We start from the raw sequence: 22,615 nt of genomic DNA on the forward strand, positions 1-22,615 counted from the left end.
TGAAATCCTTAAAATGCTTACACACATAGTAATATCTGTGGTTCCTGCACTTAAGTCTGCTTCCCAGCCTGTGTTATTGATGTTTTGGTGTCTCGAGCATTGCAGCTTGGCGCCGTGTCATGAGCTGCATCTTGTTTGCTGTGGTTTTTTCGTCGTTCATCAGTCTTGAGTGAATATTTGCAAGCTGTTTTTATATTGTCTGCTCAACTCCAGCCTGCATCCTTGCTTTAAGAGACTCAGAATGTCTCTAAATGTATTTAAAAAGATTTCTGATTTATTTCCACTTTCTGTGAATAGGCCGTTCTGTTTCTAATCCCACAGAGTTACTGGAATATCATGGTCATTGGGTGTAACTCATTACACTGCTTGGGCTTCAATGTAACACGGTCAGATTGTGTCCCAGCACTGAGACCGTGTTGTTACAGGGAGGTCAGTAACTCAAAAACAGCCTCTCCCAGCTGCTGAACTGGGGTTCACCCTGCATCCCCTCTCGCGTAGCCTTCCCATTGAGACCAGTGTGATTGTTGGACACAAGCCCGAGTATTAGCATCGACTCTGAAAGCTTTCTCATGCTCTATCTGTCTCCCCATCTATCTCTCTCGCTCTCTCTTACTTCCACATAAACACACATCAAAAAACACAGGCCCGGCCCATCACTGTTGGGGAGCAGCAGAAAAGTGAAAGATTGCAAAGGACAAAAGGAAGAGGGTGTCAGCAGAGAGGAGACAGAGCTTTGTGGGTGGAGAGCTTTTGTTAAGAAGAGGGATGATTTTCTTCTGCTATACATACGCGGCCTTTACCTTACTTGGTCATCAGGCAGAGCAGCAACTCTGAGCCCAACATAAACCAGGGCTGGGAGAGCTTCGGAAAAGGGGCACAGATGAAGTAACTTTAGCAGCGAAAGAATGAATATTTCTGCGGCTTTGCTCTGGAAAGTGAAGGATGTGGGGTGTAATTTGTGGTGGGGCAAGGAGTGAGGACAGACTGTACTTTTTGTGGCTCTTTTAAAGGGAGTTGCTACTTTTTTTTATAAATTTTGTTGAGACTTCCTTTTCAGTGCCATGTGCTTTTTTTTCTGGGATGTCCGATGCCTCTGGTGATGTCACTGCTGTATGGAATGCCATGTGGAAGTACTGCATTTCCAGCCGAACTATAAGGTAGGAGAGCAGCTGGCAGAAACCAGAGTGGCCTGCAGTCTAAGTGGTGGTTTGCCTTTTTTGACTGACCGCAGCAGATATTTCTGATTGAATAACATTCCTGCCTATATGCTCCAGCCTGGTGGTTTCCTCTGCAGAAGCATGGAAATATATTATCACGTCTGAAACAGGGCAGAGAGCGAACAGCAAAGACGTTTTCAAGGGCTTCACAGGGCAGCCTTCTTTATCAAGGACATACCAATACAGACTTAAATATAATCTCACAATTCCTTTTCTTCTCTTATAAGCCTTATTATCACATAACTTTGTACCACCACAGAACTGAACAGCATGGATGTTCTCTGACATGTAAGATACAAATCTCTCTTATGAGAACAGAAACCTGAAGATTAGCGTTAGTAACAGAGGATTTCTTTCTTCCGCTTTTTATTCCCTATAGAAGGGAATTTTGGAATCAGTGATTGTACCTTTGGGTTGCATCAACTTGTAATTATAATCATGTTGCGTGCAGAAGGAGGCGCTGATCTTCAAATATGGCAGGGCTTTCATTTACAATGTATCCAGTCACTTTTTTTAGATTAATTTTTGTGCTTTTTATGCATTTATTTTGTAGAAGACACTTGATGGAGTGGGAAACAGGAGAGAGAAAGTGGGGAATGACATGCGGGAAAGGGGGCTGAGGTTGAAGTCAAACCAGGCCACCACTTTAAGGACTGTAGCATCTGTAAATGGAGTATACGGTTAAACCTCCCATCCTCTCTTTATAACTAGTTGGTCCTTAAAAAAGTTTGTTTTACAGGTTAGATTTTTTTTTCTTATTGATGGTGCTGCAAATGAGAACATAATCAATGTATCTGTTATCCATGCAAATTGAGTGCTGATATATAACTCCTAGTATACTGCAACCTGAAAGAGTTTTAAGGTCTTTACCCATAAAGAATAACATTTTCCTGGAAAAATGTACTAATTCCTTCCCATTGACTGAATATTAAAATGGGCAAGATGTCTCCATGTCCTCCATTGTTTGTAAGTGAAGCCAAAGTAGCCTCATGACCGGTGCTTATATATAACTTGATCACAAAACTTCCTCAAGGCAAATTATCTGCCTGAGGCTTTGTTTAAATTAGGGCTGTCAAAAGATTAAAATATCCAGTCACAGTCTCTGGATTCCTGTAGTTGATTGCTATTAATCACACCCTTTTTATCATGATAAAAATTCCACTATTTTGCATTCAAAACTGTTTATGAGTCATTTTTGGATCTTAAACTAACAGTTATTGACTAACAGATTGGATACAGACCTGCTTTTGTAGCTAGATTGAAGACTTAAGGAAGCAGTAAAGAAGGTGAAGGAAGGAGCATTGAGGAGCTGTGGTGGACTTGTTTAACCTTTAGAGCTCCAGTGGCACACCCCTTTGTAAGTTGCTTGATAACTTTTGAACCGTAAGTCGTAGACACTAAGTTGTTTTTTGCCTTGAAACCGCTGTGTTGTGCCTTTCTAAATATGTTCTTCATGAATTCGTAGCTCTTACAGAACATTTTCTAGTGAGCCCAGAACTTGGCTGACTTCCTGGGGTCTCTGAAGACAGGGTTGTCATATCCAACAAGAAGTAACACAGTTTAAAAAATGTTAATAACTTTTGAACCATTTGTCACAGACACTCATTTTTTCTTCTGAAAGGTGACCATTTTGCCATTCATTTGCTACCCTCGATTTCTCCGTAGCCCTTAAGGACGCCGTTCTAGTCAGCCCGGAACTTCGGTGACTTTTCGGGGTCTTTAAAGATTAAACCCACGGCGTTAGATCCGATTATAAGTGTCTTTTTGTCCATTTTTAATCCATTTTCGATCATTTACCTTGGCTTTCTTCGGTGGATAGTGCCATATTTGTTGAGGGCAATGTTTACATGCACAACTCCCACAATGCATTGTGGGAGTTGTAGTTGACCAGTTGCTTCTCGACTGCTTAAAGGAATGGCACAAATTATCTAACTACAAATAAAGGTGCATGGACTTTTTTTGTATATGCAGATATGTTGAAAACCGTTTGTCACAAAATGTTTATTTTTTCCCTGTTTTGTCCCCAAAAGTGGGAGAGGAAGTCTGTGCAGAGAAAATGCTTTGTCACTATTGTTTAGTTTGTGTTGTCAATAAAAATCTTTGAGTTTCAAATTCTGATTTGGTTTTTTTTTATTTTGTCTTTAGAGCCCTATAACTTTTTCTAAATTCAAGTGACATTACTGTAGTAGATATACTCTTAAAGCCCAGGTTTTCCTGAAAAAAAAAACAATGATAGAGCTTGACTGTGCACCACTGGGTTGATGTTTTATAAGCTTTTTAATAAAAACATCCAGACGAGACATGATGTAAAAATAGCTGTGAGCTCTAAGGGTTAACATCACTGTGGCTGCAGGGATATTCTGCAGTAGTTTAACCAAAGTTTGTTGATAGGGACAATAAAGCAAAAAATAATTGTGATTTAAGAAATATTGCATTAATTGTAGATCATAGTTAATTGCAATTAATTTTGACAACCTTAGTTTTAATCAGTCATATATCTAAATATGTCCACAGTTTGAATATGGACAGTGCGCTGCAGATTGCACATCGTGCTGTGTTTTGCACCGATGGTTATTTGTGTGGTACAATGCACTTGCTGTCCCTGTTATTATAACATATTGTGCAGTGAAGAGGATGCAAGGTGTGAAAAGGAGGAGGAGAGAGGAGTTGACAATGATGTTGAAGGTACTTGTCCTTTTTACTCATCCACTGTCATTTTTTTTTTTTTTTTAAAGAAAACAAAAGTTTCCATGGAGAGTAAAGAGACTACACTAATCATGTGCATCCCTAGTGAAAACGTTTTTCATCGAGTCAGCAGTGGGGGTGGGGGGTGGGGGGTCGCTAAATATTTTGGCTTCACTCCCAGGCAGCTGTTTTCCCACCCACCTTAATATGCAGTCTACCTTGTATAGCCCCAACAAACCAACAAATACTCAGTCAGGAATGCCAGAAGAAGGTTAGTGTCCTTTTTATTTGATCAGTTAAAAGTTTTATGAAGTTTGTGTTTACTTTGGCCTCTGTGTTGCAGTGTCTGGCCTGTTTTCATAGAGAAAAGTTGGGCTTTATTCCAAAGATCGTCCACTCCTCTAATCCCATCTCTGTGAGTGATAGCAGATATGATTGAGTCTGACAGGCCATTGAGATCAATATACTCAGCTCTGCTTGCAGGGCCTGATGATTTATGACCCTAAAAATCAAGTCATTTAAGTTCATAACAAGTAGCAATTACTTTTCTGTCGTATCTCTGTGATGAGTGGCATTAAGGCCTCGGCCTGTTGAGAGAACAACTGCCAAGAATATATAAGAACTGTTATTTTTACATATCTGGTCTAAATGTAGTTTTGAGTTGCTGTTCAGTGACAAGATTCCTGTCAGTTTCTGTTATTTTATCCTTAAGGCCAAAAGCCCAGTCTTTATTTCTGTTATCAGAGAGTCCTTTTGTTTCAAATGAAAAGTTGTTCAGAGCACAGAGTGAGAATGACACTGTCCCTACTAGTTAGACCATTTACTCTTACCTGTCTGCACAGTTCTCCATCAGTGCGACATGTCAATCCGAGAATAGCAGAATGACCCAAACAGGAAGTCAAATACAACACAATGCACTAACTCTGGATCGTAAATCTTATGAATCTCAGGTCTCTACCCTCTGAGCTAAACTGGTACCCTTTCTTAAAAGATTTATTTTTGGACTTTTTGTGCCCATATTTAGAAAGAGGAGAGCAGTGGATGAGAGGATGGGGGAGAATTGCGGGAAAGCATCCACAGGCTGGACTTCAACCTGGGCAGCCTGCTTAAATGCGGTGACCACAACCTAACCACAAAGCTATCTGCGCCCCTGCACTGCACTTTTAACTGCTTTTAAAATGCCACTGAAATATGCCACTTAGGAGCATACATACTCTGCAAGTTAAACATGTAAACCAGGAGCACAGATGGCCTTGTGGTCAGGTCATGCCCCATGTACAAGGGCCGCCCAGGTCAAGTCCAATGCGTGGCTCCTTTCTTGCATATCATTTGCTCTGCCCTCCAGATAAATGCATTGAAATCGCCCAAAATCATTCTTTAGAAAAACAAACAGGTTTGTGGCTGATGTCAGCAGTAACTGATCTCCCTTGTTGGTTCTTATCTACATGCTTGTATTAAATGTGGAAACACATTGCTCCAGTCAAGGGGTTATGTGCTAGTTTAACCTCACACAACCTGCCTACAATTTTATCTCCAGTCTATACATCAAAACACTGCTAAACTAGACAACTCATCTTAATGCCATCTGTCCACTGCGCTGGTTTACATCTGGGGGATGAATAAGGAGGAACAGGGTCATTAACCAGAGCTTTAGCACCAACTAGTGGGAGGTGACTCTAGGACAGCTTAGACACAACATTTAACTGGCATTGTGGGCCTGTACTGATAAATATATTGATAATTATTTTAACTGAGAAGTAATTCTGGTGTTAGGTAGCTAGATGTTGATATATTTATTTTAAGGATATTCCTATGAGCCTATTTCCCCATTTGGCTAAACGCTTTTTTAAAATGCATTTAACCGACCTCCTAAAGAGAAGAAAATACTTTGAAAACAGTCAAATTAATCACAGGGCCACTATGTTAGCCACTCTGTACAGAGTATATCAGGCTCTCATCACACCCGCTAACATTAGCAGCTAGCTCCGCCAGCCTTTGTTCCTCTTTGCAGATCGTGCTTTGATATAAGGCCTTTCCCTTTGGTTGAGTAATACGTGAGTTCAACCCTCGGCAGCCTACATACCACTTTATTCTTACTGATTACTTAAAAACTTTTATATTGTGCTGTTCCTACGACATGCTAACTGCTAAGCTTCTCATATGTAAAGAGCTAAGACAAGGAAGGCAGCAGTCATTCACTGAAGCTACAGCGGCCTCTAGTAGCTGGAGGTCCATTGCAGTTTAAAAGAGCATTATAGACTTGGATTTTAGGTCTGTGTTTCTAAAAAATTATAGGTAATTCGTCTGTAAGTCTCGCACCAGCTACTTTGATAAAGAAATTTAACTGTTAAACCACATGCATTCCTAAGTTGTTTATCTCCAACATATCCAAAAGTAAAACAAAAAGTGCAACATAACCAATGCATCACGCATTCAACATTTGGAAAAGCACAAATTAAGTGTTCGAGAAGTGGAAGAATGAAGCCAAAAGCTCATGTAGACATGCCCCTTACTTACCATTTTAAATCACTTTATTAAGTACATGCCTAGTTTAGCACCTTGATGTATAATACACCCAAGTAAAAGTACGTTCCCTCTCCTTTTTCCCCACCTACCCATCACATTCCTGTATTTTGTCTTTTCTTCTTCCCTTTCTCCTTTGTTGCATTTGGTCAGATATTGCTTTTTTAGTTACACTGAGAACAATAGGCAAGATGATAAAGTAGAACATCTTTCCTTTATGTAGTTTGAATCGGTGACTATATCGATTAAAAAATGAACTGCTTTCTCCTCACTCAGTCCACATGTTACCCCTCCCAGCACCTCTTTTTCTCTTAAATCGTTCCTACTTTAAACAAAATAGAATGCAGCAAATAAGATAATTTCCAGCCATCTGTGCTAAACCTACTAAATGGGTTAAGCTAAGCTGTTAAATGAGCCCAGCTGAGTCACCTTAAGAGAGCTGATTCCTGGCTGAGACATGAATCCTGTAGCAGTGACACTGTAGACACCATCGTACATCTGATCTGCCTCTGGTTCTCTGTCAGAGAGTACGACGAGAGCATTACTTATTTAATGAGCGTGGATGTGGATCCTGTCACTTGTGTGTCCTCGTCCCACAGTGGATCCAGTGTAGGATGGAGTAGAGAGAAGGCTCAGTGGGGAAACTTGGATGTTGGACTCCTCCTGACTGCTTCACTTGAGGTAAATGTCTTGAACATAACGTAACTTACATCCCTGTGGTAGCTATTTTCATGCCTGTATGTTAGATGACAACAGACTGTGACCCCTGTGTTGCTACACTGGCTTCATGACAAGTGAGCTGTCTTTTTTTTCTTGAGAGGGGGAACTGTTTGTAATGGAAAATGGAAAAGCAGCAACCTGCCAAAGCGAGCTTGCAGTTCCACTGTGGTGAGGGAGAAAAAATACTCTCCGGGGTGGAAAAGATTAGACGTGTCTCGGATGGAAGCCGTTTTCTGGTCAGAAATGTCAGAATAAAGGAAACATGAAGAGGGTTGTTACGGTTCTTCTCAAATTGCAGTTTGCTGTAACAGAAGAGTCGACTTCTTTTCTTGCCCTGCAGTAGATTAAACTCAAAAAACAGGCTAATATTTTTACTAGAGGATGACCTATTATATGGTGGTGCTGAGCAAACACAGGCATTATGCTGATTCAGCATATTTCTGCTCACCTGTTCAGAAATAGTCTGTTTGTGCTTATCCAGTGGAAAATAGGTTTACAGTGCAGCTACCTGTATTTTCAGGCTGCTCTGGTTTACACAGCAGGGTGCATCATTATGAATATTTCTTTTTTTTCAGTGCCTGGGATGAGCTTTTGGTGCTTTGGTTAACTTGGTTTGAAAAGCTTTATATATGCACAAGCTTCATCCGTGGTTAAGTTGCAGTCAGTGTCCATGCCTGTGAATAATTTACACTCATAACTCTCCCAAAGGGACATCAGCATTGTGTGGGAGGGCAGGCCTTTTCTCCTCTTTAAATTACCTTTAATGTAGCAGTTTTCCATAAAAGCTTTGTTTGCTGGAGGGACATTTTATTTTGACAGTAATAAATTGGCTAATGTGGTGTGGTCAGAGGGGAAAAAGCTTGAGAAAAGTGTGTCTACGCTTCTTATGGCTGCAGGGCTGCAACATAAAGGAGAGTGTTTGGCGTCATTGCTGCAGTATGGAAACTGCTCCTATTTAGCTGTTCAGCTTTTGAAATGGTAATCATCAGAGGAAGCCGGTTTGTTTACTATAATGAAGAAAAGCTAGTCCCTAGAGAGGGCGCTTTTCATGTTCAGGATGTTTACTGAGGTGTTTGTGAAAATGCATGAGCACAAATACAGATGCACACATTTGGACAGATGTCATGCTTCTGTCATGTTCTTGCACAAGTTATCTCTAAGAATAAAGCAGCCGGGCCAAATTATGCATTGCCTCTGCTCTGCCTCTCTCGACTTCGTGATCAGAGCTGGACTTTACAAGCTCAGAGGGAAACACTGGTGGTGTCTTTTATTTTTCACTGTTATTCTACTTTTGATGACATATTCCTTTGCATCCCTTCACAGCGCCTGCCTGGAGAATAATGAGGTTGTGTGCTGCATTAACTTATGTAATGGTGAGCAGGAGGAGAGGAGGGGTGAGCTTCAAGGGGGGGCAGTGAAGGAGGAGGGGGGAGAAGAGAAGAGAAGAGTGATGAGCTCATGCTGCTGCACTGCAGCTCTGCTGTTGCACCTTGTGGGCTTAATGCCATGTGCACACTCTGGCAAATGCATGGGTGCTGATACGCAGTATTAGTTTGTGTGCAGTGATTGACGTTTGTTCAAAGGCATGCAGGATAGCTTTTAATGTCAAAAATAGACACTAAATCAGAGCTCCGCTGCTCTGTAGGATCAAAAAGCTTGCATTCATGGTCTTCAGATCTAATTCCTCTCAGCTCTTTGCTGAGAATACAAAGGTAGCATGCACACTCTGTCCTCTACCTGCACCTGCCCCTACTGTAGACGAAGAATGAATGAAAAATGAAGAGAAAAAATATTAGAATGAAAGAGCTGAGCCTCTACAGCTCACACTTCACTCCTGCTGATCCACCAGCTCTTTTCAGTTGCAAAGCAGAGCCTCATTATCCACTGTGTGTTATGATTTCTGTCACAAATGAGCAAGCTGGGGAAGGGTCAGCGGGGACGGTGGAGATGGTAATGGCACAACTGCATTTCTTTTTTCTAACAGAGCGGAAAGAAAGAACAAGCTCTGTTGTACTGTCAAAGACTTCCAGTGCTGTCATAAGCACAATTGGGAGAATGGACCTGATTGAAGCTGAAATAATAAAATGGTAATAAACAAATTTTTGATCATGATCAGAACTATTTTGTGCTTGTAGTGTCTGTATGTGATGTGATAAATTATCACCTCGCTGCATGAGAGTGAAATAAGCCTGTTGGGAGGGAGGCTGGGAACGTAAACAGTCATTAAAGTTAAATGTTTATCCTGATTGGTCTAATTGCTTCAAGCCGTAACTGTGTGCCTGCACACATACGAGCTTGTGCACGCTCACAGACATCTTCTGAAGAATCGTCGGACACTGATTTTTTTTTCTGCCGGCCTTAGCTGTTGCCTTGACAACTGGCCTCAGAGATCTCTGCACGTGCGTGCAATTGTGATAAATCCTACTTTCAATCTATGAGGCAGTGTCCGCAGAGACTGGTGTGTGTAGTGTTTGGGCTCTGCAGTCACACTTGACCGTATGCTATAGTTCATTCATCCTATACAGATACGTCAGCCCATATAGGCTCTGTTTTATTCTTATGGCTGCATTAATAAGACATGAATCGGGGGTGCACTTGAGCTGAATCATCAGTTATCATTAATCATTATTAGTGTAATCACAGTGGGGATATATGTGTGGGTTTTTTATTATGATGTAAGGTCTTCTGTACTGGTGCTTCCTTTCAAAATAAGGGTCTGGATCTGAAGAGTCTTTCTGACAAATAAAATAAAAGGATTAAATCTGCACATGCATGTTCGCCTGCACCTTAAATGAGCCCCTGTGGGAACCATAGACCAAAGTTCCTCTCCATCTCTCTGTATTTCTTCTCTACTTGGCTTTCTCTCTTTTTTTCTAAGCAGTAACCCTCCCACTGCTGCTCCACTTTCTATCAACTTGCTTCCTTGGCCTGTCTTGATAAAGCAGAGTGGGAGCCTTTTGATCATTCATATATCCCTGAGCCGACCATAAGCGCGAGTGCAGCGTCCTCTGTACACTGGCTCCATCTGTTGGCGGATACACGCCAGGACAGAGAACAGCCTCAAGGTCTGAGAAAATCTCCTGTGACTGCTTGATATTGGTCTTATGTTAATCTCCCTCCCACTGTGTGGATAGTCTGTGCCTTTGACTGCTTTTATCAGAGAGAAACAGACAAAGTTACCCAGCAAAGTTGTGGCTACTCATTCAAATGATTCAGGCTTTCTGCTGCGAGGAAGTCAAGGGCAGGGAGTGAAGTAATTAGACAATAGGAGATATTTTAAAGTTGAATAAACGAGCGGCCCCTTAAATCGAGCTGTGAGCTGTCGGTGAGCAGAGAGAAGACAAATGGAGGCAGATGGGGGCTCTTGTCGTGTCTGGAGTCCCACAGAGGCTGCGGCAGACTTGTAGTCTGTTTCTGTGGCTGCGCTCCCAGATAGGTGCTGCTGAGATTTACCACCAAGGTTACTTAATAGGTCTGATACAATGTTGACAATACATGGGAGAAAATAAGCATTTTATAGGTAGAATAATCAACAATGTTTCCTGAATTATTCACTGAAGAAATACCAATGGCAAGGGAGAGGAAAGGTGTATTTCTGATTATTTTTAAGTTTGTAACCATTCATGAAATGGGCTTAGTTTATCACTTGTGCCGCTATATGATTTACCAAAAAGACTGTATATATATATATATATATATATATATATAGATATATAGATTATGTCAATAGGTATTTTTAATGTAGTGCTGCAGCAGGATAAGTGTCTAGGTACCATCAAATATGGTGTTTAAGACACGCTTTTATTATCCCTTTATTACCAGAATGTGGCCTGTGTCCTATACTGGTGCAACCAGTAAAGTAGTGTTTATTGGCAGCAAGGGGGACCAGAGGTTGTGCTCCTATTGTGGGGGTATCACTCTCCTCAGCCTCCTAGGGAAAGTCCAGAGTGCTGGAATGGAGACTCCAGCCAACTGTCAGACGTTGGATACAGCAGTAACAATGTGCATTTGGTGCTGACTGTGGGACATGGACCCAGCTCTTTACCCTTGCAGAACTTCTTTCCAGTCTACATGTGTTTTGTGGACTTGGAGAAGGCTTATAACTGTGTCCCACAGGGAGCAATGAGGGAATATGGAGTCTCAGAGCCATTAGCTCCCTGTAGCAAAGTGACAGCTGTGTTTTCACCCTTGGCCTTGGTCCTGGTGGCCCGTTGGCCTCCACCAGGGCTGCCCATTGTCTTCAATTCTTTTAGTGATTTTCATAGGCAAGATCTCGAGGCGCATCCAGGGGGAGGAGGGTTTCCAGTTTGAGGACCTCAGAATTCTATTTCTGCTTTTGCTGCCGCTCCTTTGCCGTGGAAGAAGCCAATTGAGGTGGTTCAGGCTCCTTTCCAGGAATGCCTCCTAGTTGCCTTCCTGTGGAGGTCTTCCAGGTGTGTCCAACTGGAAGGACACCCTTGGTAGACCCTGGACTTGCTGGAGGGATTATATATCTCAGCTGGCCTGCAAATTCCTCAGAATCCTCCAGGAAGAGCTGGCAAATGTTGCCTGGGAGATGGATGGATGGATGGATGGATGGATGGATGGATGAATGGATGGATGGATGGATGGATGGATGGAATGCTATGACTTCAAATACAGCAAACCATGGCCATCAGCCACTACATGTGACCTGAATGAAAATTAGGCTCCATTTATTGTTGATTGTTAGCATCTGCTTTACTGCACAAAAGTCAATGAGGTGCATAGCAATGTGGACCAGGCTGGAGATGCCTCTTTTTAACAGCTTTTCTCCCTCATTAAGTCATCCCCCTGTGTTTAAGGAAAACTTCGGTGTATTGTTCAAAAGTAACTGTGTCGAGTGCTACTCCTCAGTTAAAGTCAAGTGACCAGCAGCATGTGCAAGAAATTTAAAAATCTTATTTCCTGAGGAAAAACAAAACAGTTTTCTCCCTAAATTACTCTTTACCCGTTTGATCTCCTCTGACAAACATTTATGAGTAAAAATTTAATAAAATCTTAATTAAACTTTAATATCTCTTCAGATTCAAAGGGATTATTGGATGACCTGTTACCTAACAACATTTTTGGATTTCTGCTCTGCCTGTCTAAGGATGTGTTCTGGATGAGAGCTCAGATTTCCCCTCCGGCACCACCATGTGTCCTGAGAGAGAGGGGGGGGGGGGATCTGTGACCTTGCAGAGCTGCAACACGCAGACTACAAATGTGTCCCCACTGAACCCCAGACATCAACACAGCAGCTGAATAAATGAACAGAGACCAGGGTGGAGGCATGTTTGGGGGTGTGTGAAAGGACAGCTGATGGTTTAAAAAAGAGAGCAGGATGGAGGGATGCAAGAAAAAGGAGGGATTCAAAGAAAGAGTGCGGCTGTGAGGCATGCAGCTGATGGAGGCGGGGGGAGGGAGCTCAGCGCGAGGAGATCCTCCTCTTTTCATTGACGTTTCGGGGAATGTGCTGATTAGAGGAGAGTAAATCAGTCCAATGGAGGGTTCCCGGTCTGAGCTGCCTGCTAGAGTTAGCCTTCCGTTAAGCTCGGTCACCTTAGCTCTTGTGTGAGGAGACGCAGCAGTTTGTCACCTCAGAGCTGCTTCTTGTTTCATACTGTAGGAGTCAAAGAGGAGACAGATGTGTGGAGGTAGGTGGGCTCCACTCTCAAGGTGTGTGTGTGATCTCTCTGGCTGTGAGGTGCAGGTGTGTATGGATTTTATTGCGGGGATGGCAGCTGTGTGCATTGTCAGACGCTGCAGCTGTGCTGAGCTGACATATAGAACGTACTGTAAAGTAGCATTTAAATTGATTACCAATACTTCCTACGATTGTTTGCATCATTTTTTAGTGCCAGATTTAAAAACGTGGATGTTTCCAGCTTCTGAAGAAAGAGGATTTTCTTTTTTTCTTTATTTGATGTCACTGTGAATTTATGGCTTATGATTTTAAGACACTTTATACGATAATACTGGGTGTAAATATGCTACAATGGGCTCTGAGATCCTTTTTTGCAGATTTTCTGGCCTGACTCAACTAATCTGATAAATAAAAAGCAGATAAGTTTTAACTATTGCTTAACAATTTTGAAAAAATGTCACATTGCAGTTATTTTGACTTGTATTGCAAATTTGATATAAATCATGTATTGAAGGGAATTATCATTTTTATGTTATTGTCATTTTTAAGATGTGTTGCAAGATATGCACAGGATGCTGGCAGATTTACATGAGGTAAATAAAATAATTTAAAATAGCTAAATAGTGCTATGTGCATATGAGGTGAGGTCTTTTACCACAGAGAGCTTTCTTGCAGCATTTGAGTATGATAAATATATTAAATGGATACAGTCTAATCCAACCACATTTTACCAAAGTGCTGTACAGGAGAATAAATAAAACTACATAAAAAATACATAACAGCTCACATGAGATAACAGAACACTACATATAAAATACAGAGTCAATTTAAAAGACATAAAACATAAGTAAAAAGAAGAGTCTTGCATAAAAAGAGTCAAATAAATAAATAAAGTCGATGACTACTGTGTGTCAAAGGCCAAAGAGAGGAGATGGGTCTTGAGAAGAGATTAAAAACAGGCAAAGAAGAGGCCTCTTAAATGTGCTGAGGTAGATCGTTCCATAGTTTTGGAGCCGCAACAGCAAACGCACAGTCCCCTCTGAGCTTCCGCTTGGTCTTAGGCACCTTCAGGAGCAGCTGATCAGCTGACCTGAGAGAGCGGGTGGGTGTGTATGGGTGTAGAAGCTCAGAGAGGTAGGGTGGGGCAAGACCATTGAGAGATTTAAAAGCAAATAAAAGAATTTTTAAATTAATCCTAGACAGTTATCAGTAGGGTAAGTAGATTAGTTACTGCAAATATGCATGTGAGGTGCGGCATTTTACTGGAGAGAGGCCTCTTCAGCATTTGAGTTACACTTAATAGATTAATTACTGCACTATTTGAGTATGATAAATAGATTAGATTAGTAATTAGTATGGTAACTTGATCAATTAGTGCAAGTAGGTGAGGCTTTTTTACCACAGAGAGCCCTCTTTCAGCACTTGAGTGACTGGAAATAGAATACTCATTGCACTATTTTGCAGTGTTGAACACATTTCATTAGCAATTAGTACTGTAAGTAGATTGATTAGGGCAAATATGCATAAGAGATGAGGCATTTTACCACAGACTCCCACAGTATTTGAGTTACAGTGAATAGATTGATTACTTGCAGCATTTGAATACAGTGCATAAACTGAATTAGTATTTAGTAGGGGTGTAAAGGTACGTGTATTCGTACCGTACCGATTCGATATGGGTCTCTCGGTACGGTACAGACGTGTACTGAACGGATACATGTTGAACGAAGCTCATACACGGATAAAAACCAGAGAACAACTCACTGTCTCACTGTGCTGGCAACCACACAACCACAGCAAACGACAGCAACAGCCTGAATATTCCCAGATAAAAGAATCCTGTTTAGGAACACTTTGTTTACCAGTAAAATACAACAGTGGGCAAAGACAACAACAGTAGCGCTGACATTATTCAGCTGCTGTGTCACTGACAGCATGTCCTCTAGCGGACCAATCAAAGCATTTTAAAAAGCACCACTCAAACAAGAACGTCACTGTAACGAGGAGGAACAACAAAAAGTCTCACCAGCCAGTTATGAATTTCCCATAATTTTAGATCTTTTTATTTTAACAATGGTGCTCTGGTTTTGTGAATCAAATTAATTCTATATGCGTACCTTCAACTGTCAGCCTTGAAGGAGGGGGAGAGGGGACTCCATCATGTCTGGAGCTGCGTCATAGGTCAAGTTATCCTCAGATTTTACACGGCTAACATATAGCATCTTTATCCACCAAGATGGGCTGTGAAAAAGTTCTCCCAAACTTTGTAGTCGGTCTCATTGGTTAAAAAAGTAATCCAGTCCTGAAGTCCATGTTGAAATCGGAAGGATATTCGCTAATTAGCATACTTAACAAGCTAACTTAAGGTTGTGTGATGATGTGTTCAAGCTGGCGTTGGAAATTTTAGTGTTTAAAGAATGGGTAAAATATGTCAATATATCAATGAAAATAACCTACTGATTAAAAAATGTATTGTTTATTAATATTTTTATTAATTGAAGACCTTTTGGACCGAGGTTGCTGCATTATTAATAATTTAAATGTAATTTATTCAGCTTATTTATTTTTAAACAATTTAATACACACACACAAAAAAGTTATTTATTCTCTTTTAGTTACTGTACCAAAAACGTATCAAACTGTGACTTTAAAACAGAGGTACGTACCGAACCGAAATTTTTCCATACTGTTACACCCCTATTAATTAGTATGGCAAGTAGATCAATTGGTGCAAATGTGCGCATAATGTGAGGCGTTTTACCACAGAGAACGTTCTTACAGTAAGTAGATTTATGACTTGCAGCATTTGATTATGGTAAATAGACAGTATTTGAGACATAGTAATGCAGGAAGAGAATGTGCATGAAATTTTTCATAAGTAGGGCAAAGGTATCCTGACATGCCAGATGGATGTGTTTCACACATTGGTCTGGGAAACCTCCCATAGATTGTGTTTGGGAAAGGGCGGAGTCCTTGAAAAAACACTTGGGAGGGTGATTGGATGAACTTTCTGTCTGTCATGTCTTTACGGGCCAATCAGAGGTACAAAACATGTTACATGGTAGGTGTGCACTGCTATTGAAGAGTAAACTCAACAGAGAACTGCATAACCCGAACCATGGTGACTGTAGACATGTCAGTACATGACTTTTGTCATTTTTGAAAAGAAGACAACTCACTGCTGTTCTTCCTTCTTTTAACAAAGAAATGTCGTCAAGTTCAGATAAAAGTGACGCTATAGAAGCATCCATGCTAATCTCTTCTGCCATAATTGCACCGGCCTCTTGTCGCTGCTTGCTTACGTCACAACTCCTCAAACAAAGCTGATTGGTCCTGTCACTTTCTTACTAGGCCCAGTCTGCTCCGATGGAAAGAGAGCAACTCGGAAACGGGCGACTCCATCTGCTTTGCAAGGTTAGGGCTAAGGTGATTGTTAAATGAAAGTTGTTTTCTGACACTATGACTGTTGAGAGGTCACCAGACTAACTGTGTATTGAACTGGTATTCTGACCCACATTTCAGGTCAAAGAAATACTGCACCCTGTATGATTTGAAATTGTAGTTGGCCACAATGCGATTTCATCTAAATTTTTCAGTTGCACTGGTAGAAATGAAAAGAAGTGTATACTTGCAGCTCTCTGCAGAGGAAAAGTGTGTACTTAACATGAGTGTGTCAGTGTATTTGTATGGAAAGAGTCTGACATAGAGCTGCTGATGCTCGTACTCATGGGTGCCAATGCCTGATGTCACACTCATGCTGCTGTGCAGTGCATGAGGGAGGGAGAGTTGTTTGTTTGTTTTGGCCTCTTTTCATAGCCAAAAAACATCTTTATCCAAAGGTATAAACCACAGGAATCCAATGGTTTTTTTTTATCCCCTGCAGCTTTCTGTTTCTCTCCTATTTTATGCTTCCCCTGTGTTTCCATCCAATCATCTCTCTGCCTCACATTCCTGCTGATTGTCCCGCTCACATCAAGCATCCTGTTGATATCCTTTCAGTGAAAACCTATAGCAGGACCTTTGCTGATCTGTTTTTCTCAGTAAAGAGAGCCTTCCATCAGGACCTGCTCTCATTAGACCTGTTAACAGAAGAGATGGCTTAGTGAGGACATCATTAAAGCCTATTAGATGCACAGAGCGTGAGACGGCTTCTCTTCTCATCACTCATGCAATACATGAGAATACAGAGCTGCACTGTACTCCACACATGCTCGCTGCTCCTTTTTTTTGTCTCTCTTCCTCTTTGTCTTCATCACGTGCAGCTCATCCCTTCCCTCAGCCTGTTTTTCCACCACCTCCTCATCCCCTCTGTGTTTACTCTCAAACCAGTCACATGTATTGTTATCTGCTAGTTCTGATGCAGGACGTTGCTCAGATACATTTTGTGGTTCAGCAAATAAAAGGCAGAATTCCCCTCTGGGATCATTAGACCCGTGTGCAGCAGCTTTGAATGTCAATAGGTTTTGTATTACACAGAAATCCCCCGGTGTTTCATCATTAAATGAAGAGTAATTGTAAAAACGGTGAAGCAGCTTATTTTGCTCATTATTCTGTGAACACACTGGAAAAAAAGTTTTTAAAAATGGGAAAGATTAAACAAGGATGAGGATCTTCTTCTTATGGTAGTTTAGTCTGAGGATGTAGCCGTGTTGCTGCTAGACTAAGCTGAACAATTAAGTGGTTAAAGGTTTAAGTCAGGCTTCATTTACCTCATTGACAGGTGGGACTGGTTGGAAAGCCGGGACTGGACCTTTATCAGGATGGCTGGCATATGCTGACTGGATTATGCCAATGTATCATTGGCAGGACATATCAGAAAATTAAACCTAACAAGGTCGGCTTGAACAGAGAGGTTTTTTCTTAGGTAACCACCTCTGGATCTAAAGCTGTCTTGTGTTAAATGTTTCTGGTCAAACAGAAGATTCTGGTGTTGGAAGAATTGTGCAGATGTGTTAAAAATTGCAGTTCCTTGAGCGTCCACTTCAGATTGGTTTTGAAATCCAAGGAAACCCATCAGGTCCCATATCAAGGGGGCTTTATTGACAGTGTTTGTCTTCCGGGGTCACGCACGAGTGATGTCGCTGTGAAGCGCTCATTAGCCCTTGAATTATTTTCTAAGTTAAGTCAATGGGAATCTGAGCAGAAATAACAGCAGAATATGGATTTCTGTATTTCTATGGCATGAATTTAAGATCAGGTTCTGTCAGGCAGATCTTAAGCTCTCAAACCAAACGGAGCCGTCCACACATGAGTAACACAATGGAGGAGACCATTGGGAAAACGCTCTGGGAAATGAAATCCGAAATCACAGCCCAAATTGGTGATTTCAGGAATGATTTTCATGCATTTCGTGCTGAGATTAAAAAGGACTTGAAGAGTTACAAAAATAAATCCAATGTGGTGTCAGATTTAAAGGCAACAAATGAGCGCATAGCAGAGAAGAGAATATGCCAAATGGAGGAGCGAGAGAGCACCGTCACTGAGACTCTAACATACCTGCTGCAACAACAAACAAAACTAGCAGACAGAGTGGAATATTTGGAAAATAAATCTCGACGGCTGAATATTTGAATATACCAGGTGAAGGAAGGGAGTGAAGGAGAGGACATTGGGGGTTTCCTGAAAACTCTTTCTCAGGATAAATTGGAAATCCTTGGTGATGACGTCATCGTCGTGCATGCCCACAGATCACTCACAAACAGGCCGGTGTCGGAAGGAGTACCCCCATGGTCAATCATCGTCCTCTTCTTAAAATGAGACATGGAACAAAAAGTTCTGAGTGCTGCATGGGCAAAGAAAATCATAACTCACCAGTTACCTGTTTCTCATTAAAAAAAGGCAAAGACCCCCACCTCTGTGGGAGCCAATTAAGCCATTCTTAATTGTGACATTAAGATTTTTGCTAGCATGTAGTAAATAAATTGGTGCATCCCGACCAAGTTGGTTACGTTAGGCAAAGATATGGCTCAGTATTAGACGCCTACTGAATATAAATTGGGTGAACAGAAATTCCCCCACTCCTGCCCTGGCATTGTCCTTAGATGCAGAGAAGGCCTTTGACAGGGTGGAATAAGTGGATTTGTTTAAGTTACTAGGAAAATTTGGGTTTGGTTCCTACTTTACCAGATGTGTCAGTAGTTTATCATCACCATTGTTTGGCTTCAAAACTCTGCTTCAGAGCCAAGAGGTGACATCGCTGGAATTACATCTATGTTTTATACATTCTTTGATTTAGGAAGAGAAACACTTTTCAGTCTGTAGGCATCAACTTAGATGAAATACTTTTCATATCCTGTAACAATGGATGTATTACCTTATTGTAAGGGTAAAAATGGAAGATGTGCAGAAGATTTTGATTTCTGTTTTTATTTAATTTAGTTTTTTTACCACCTCAAACAGCATTGAGAATGAAGCCAGCTCCTGGATTTCTAGCCTGGTGAGCTGCTAGCTAATGCAGTCAAAATATTATTAAAAGATCACCTATTTGATACCAAATTAAAATAACACTTTTACTGCTTGCTAGTGCTAATCATTTCTTTTTCTATCTCATTACTGGCACTGCTTTTAAACCCGAGGCTAAGCTGAAAAAGCAGATGTGAGAATGAGGCAGACCAGATGTAGAGTAACAGAATGTGAGACTCCTCCTCTACTTTTACAAAAATATTCCTGCCAAGCCAATAAAGTGAAATTCAAATGAACTCCCAGAATTCAAAGTGTGACTGTCCTGTAAAAACAGCTTCAGGAAATGGACTCCACCAAAAGAGAAACATTTTCATTCAGCCATGTTGATTTTAATGTCAGTCACGGATTACCGTGAGAGTGTGAGAATTTTTCTCGACTGAAGCCGCCCACTGCCTCTGATCAACAGCTGAGGCTGCGAGAAGTTTACTTGATTAAAGAGACAGAATGAGGACTGACCATGTTTAGTCATAAGAACCAAAGCAACGAGTTAAAACATCAAACAACAGAAAGTCCCGACTAAGTGTTCTGATTGGACAAGAGGCATTTCATGAGTGCTAATATGAGTACAACATCACTGGGGCTTTCTACAGTGTGTGCAAGCATCTGCATCACAAATTAAGATGAACAAAGGAGCTGTCCATGCAGCAGATTACAAAAGGTGTTGACCTCTAAGCAGGCAGCCCAGTTTAGAATCTGTCTGTGGCTCTTGTCCTGTACTGGGATGAGTGCTGTACTGGGCTGCATCAGCTGAGTTCGAACAATAGATAGATAACACAAATGATTTGATTTGTACTCTTGCTTTCATTTCCTATTAGTGGAGATAATTAAACTATTGCCACTGTAGAATACCAGTAAGCTAGATACGATGGAAGTGAGTATTTCATCATTCAGTGTCACTCTTGTCATTTCATACTGGCGTACAATGACCCAACTTAGGTAACAAACTTGTTTTGGTTTAGTTTGGATTTTCCACCTAAACTTCAGAAAAAAACTTGCCATAAGGGAAAGTTTGGTTTGCTGTGCAGCAGATCAGTTTTATACGGAGCCCCTTGAGGGACATGGGTTGAAAAATTAAAATACAAGTTTCTTGTGTGCACCAAAAACTTTCCCATGCTCATGGGAAACTATCTCATGAGCAGGAGGATTTTTGAATTCAAACTAGAAACTATATTTTTCTGCTATTGTCGCTTTAGGGGCTCTGTAGTTTCATAACCTGCTTTTCTTTTTTGTCCCTATTTTCTTTTGTTGGTGGTTATGTTGTATAAAAGCAATATCGCTCTCAAGGTCAAAATGTCCTGTTTATCAGTTTTTGGTCCGGGGCCTTGTCCCTGCAGCTTAATCACTGACCTGCTGATATTCAGTACATCACTCCCTCTTGTATGGTATTGCTTTTTTTCTCTTGGATGCACCTTTGAAATTTCAGGCTAAATTAGAGATTTTTTGAAAGAAGAAGGAAGAGACAAAAAAACATCCTCTGCTCTCCAGTAGTTTTCATTTGCTTAATGTGAATCATGAAGAACCCTGGAACAAGTCAGGGAAATTGTAAGTAAATATTTCAGTCAAACATTTATTCTCTTTGCCTAAATCTGTAACCAAATTATGCTTGTGTGTTCTATGCACCCTGCAAAACCTGGGATCTGTTTTCTGCAGCTATAGATTCATTCTACCTAACAGCTCGTACTCTCTCTGTCACCCATAATTTCCACTTACACTGACTGTGCCACACGGTGTTGCTCTAAATGAAGGTGAGCAACCTCGCACACTGGAAGCCTGTCTAGAACACTGTGCAACTCATACTGTATGTCAACAGTGGATTATTTTGCCTTTCTGGGTTTGACTTGCTGTTCATTTCAAAATGATTCCATGACTTTTATTGCTTCTACCACGATTGGTGCATTATTAGCATTTGGTTCTTTTGTGAGAGTTGTGGTTGGATCATGGTACAGGCAGACAGTCACATTTAACTGCATTTATTCTTCTTAATTTATCAGATTTTTATTATCAAATATTTTTTATATGGCTAGTCTTGGTCTTGTTCTTTTACCTTATTGAAAAAAAAAGTTGTCAAACATTTTTTGTCATACTTTTAGTCAACAAAATTTGTAATTACGCTTATGCTCATTTATGCATTTTTATGAAATGATAAAGGCACTAACAAAATGTATTTGTCAACCAGTGAATAAAACAGTTACTGGTGTAGTAATTCAGTTGGAGGGGTTGAGTAGAGACTCAGTGCGACTTCAGCAAACAAAAACCTGAACTTCCTGCACGTTTGTGTGGCGGTGTCGGTGTGTTTCTAAGTTCTTTAGAGTGGGACTGCTGTGACACAGTCAGAAAATAGGATGTTATTTCTCTAAGTAGCCACTTTGTTTGTAACTAGCGTGCTTGTCCTCTCTACTTAATCTCACTATTGATCGCCCACTGCTACTTTCTCTATCTCTTTCTGCTAGTGGCAGCTTTGGGTTGAAAATATGATTGTATTTCCATTTTTGCATTTTATATTCTCTGTACTATTAAGTGTATATTTGACATTGTATCATTTAAAGCATAAAATTTGAGAAGTATTGTCAACAACTATTGTCAACAACAAATGATTTACATAAACATCCAGTTTGTTAACCAGGTCCTTCAAGCTGTGAAGAGGGTCTCTTCTGAGTAACTGAGGGCCTGTAGATCGATTACACCCTGCAGCCTGCAGAGACCCTGCCTTTACAGTCAATAAATGTGTAAGCTTTATGGAGCGTGCATCAAACCTCCAAGGATACAGCCAAGGTAGCTGACTGATTGACTCTACATTTGGAATCCGTTCCTCTTTAATGACAAGAATTTGTCTTTATTATTTTTTATTCCCTGACTCCTCTCATGCAGACTGTGAGCATTACAAGCTTTATGTTAATTTTGATCTATGAAACAGGCTTGTCTTTGTAGATATTGTGTCGTTAGTGTGCTCCCTCGTGTGCTAGAAAGCATCCAATGAGCTCTGGTTGTGCAGTAATAAACAGCATTAGCCACTGTCAGGTAGTTTGTCATGGCGATGGTGAATTAATCTGCGTGGCCCTCTTTACTTGTAAATGTCTTGGTGCTGTTTCAACCAGAGGTCACAGGAGGCTCGGAGGGAAATGAAACAATAAACATGCTGCTGTGTAACCGTCCTCAAGGGCTTTTTATTATGAATTTGAGAGTGCTTGTTATTCTCTGAAAGTCTCTGTCACTCTGTAAAGTCAGATTTCATGTTCTGTACCGGCCTGTGTGAATGTTGAAATGAAAAATCTGCTGACTTGCACCCAGCAGGTCTTGTGGAAACGAGGTATGAATGGAACTTGCACACTCAGGATATCTTGTTCCACTGGAATATGTCAAC

General features: G+C 40.9%; 1 protein-coding gene across 5 annotated transcripts in view; it reads left to right on the forward strand.

The window, feature by feature from the left end:
- Window positions 1-22,615, forward strand: part of LOC121517877 (IQ motif and SEC7 domain-containing protein 1-like) — a 174,298-nt gene that overhangs the window by 99,089 nt on the left and 52,594 nt on the right. The window contains exon 1 of one of the 5 annotated variants that reach the window (XM_041799965.1): window positions 737-1,157. The exons of the other annotated variants lie outside the window; for them this stretch is intronic. Within the exon in view, the coding sequence (XP_041655899.1) occupies window positions 1,081-1,157 (77 nt within the window). The 5' untranslated portion in view covers window positions 737-1,080. Of the gene's footprint in view, window positions 1-736; window positions 1,158-22,615 lie in introns of those variants that run through there. 5 annotated transcript variants of the gene reach the window in all.

This window comes from Cheilinus undulatus, linkage group 11, assembly GCF_018320785.1.
Source record: "Cheilinus undulatus linkage group 11, ASM1832078v1, whole genome shotgun sequence".
Lineage (NCBI taxonomy): Eukaryota > Metazoa > Chordata > Actinopteri > Labriformes > Labridae > Cheilinus > Cheilinus undulatus.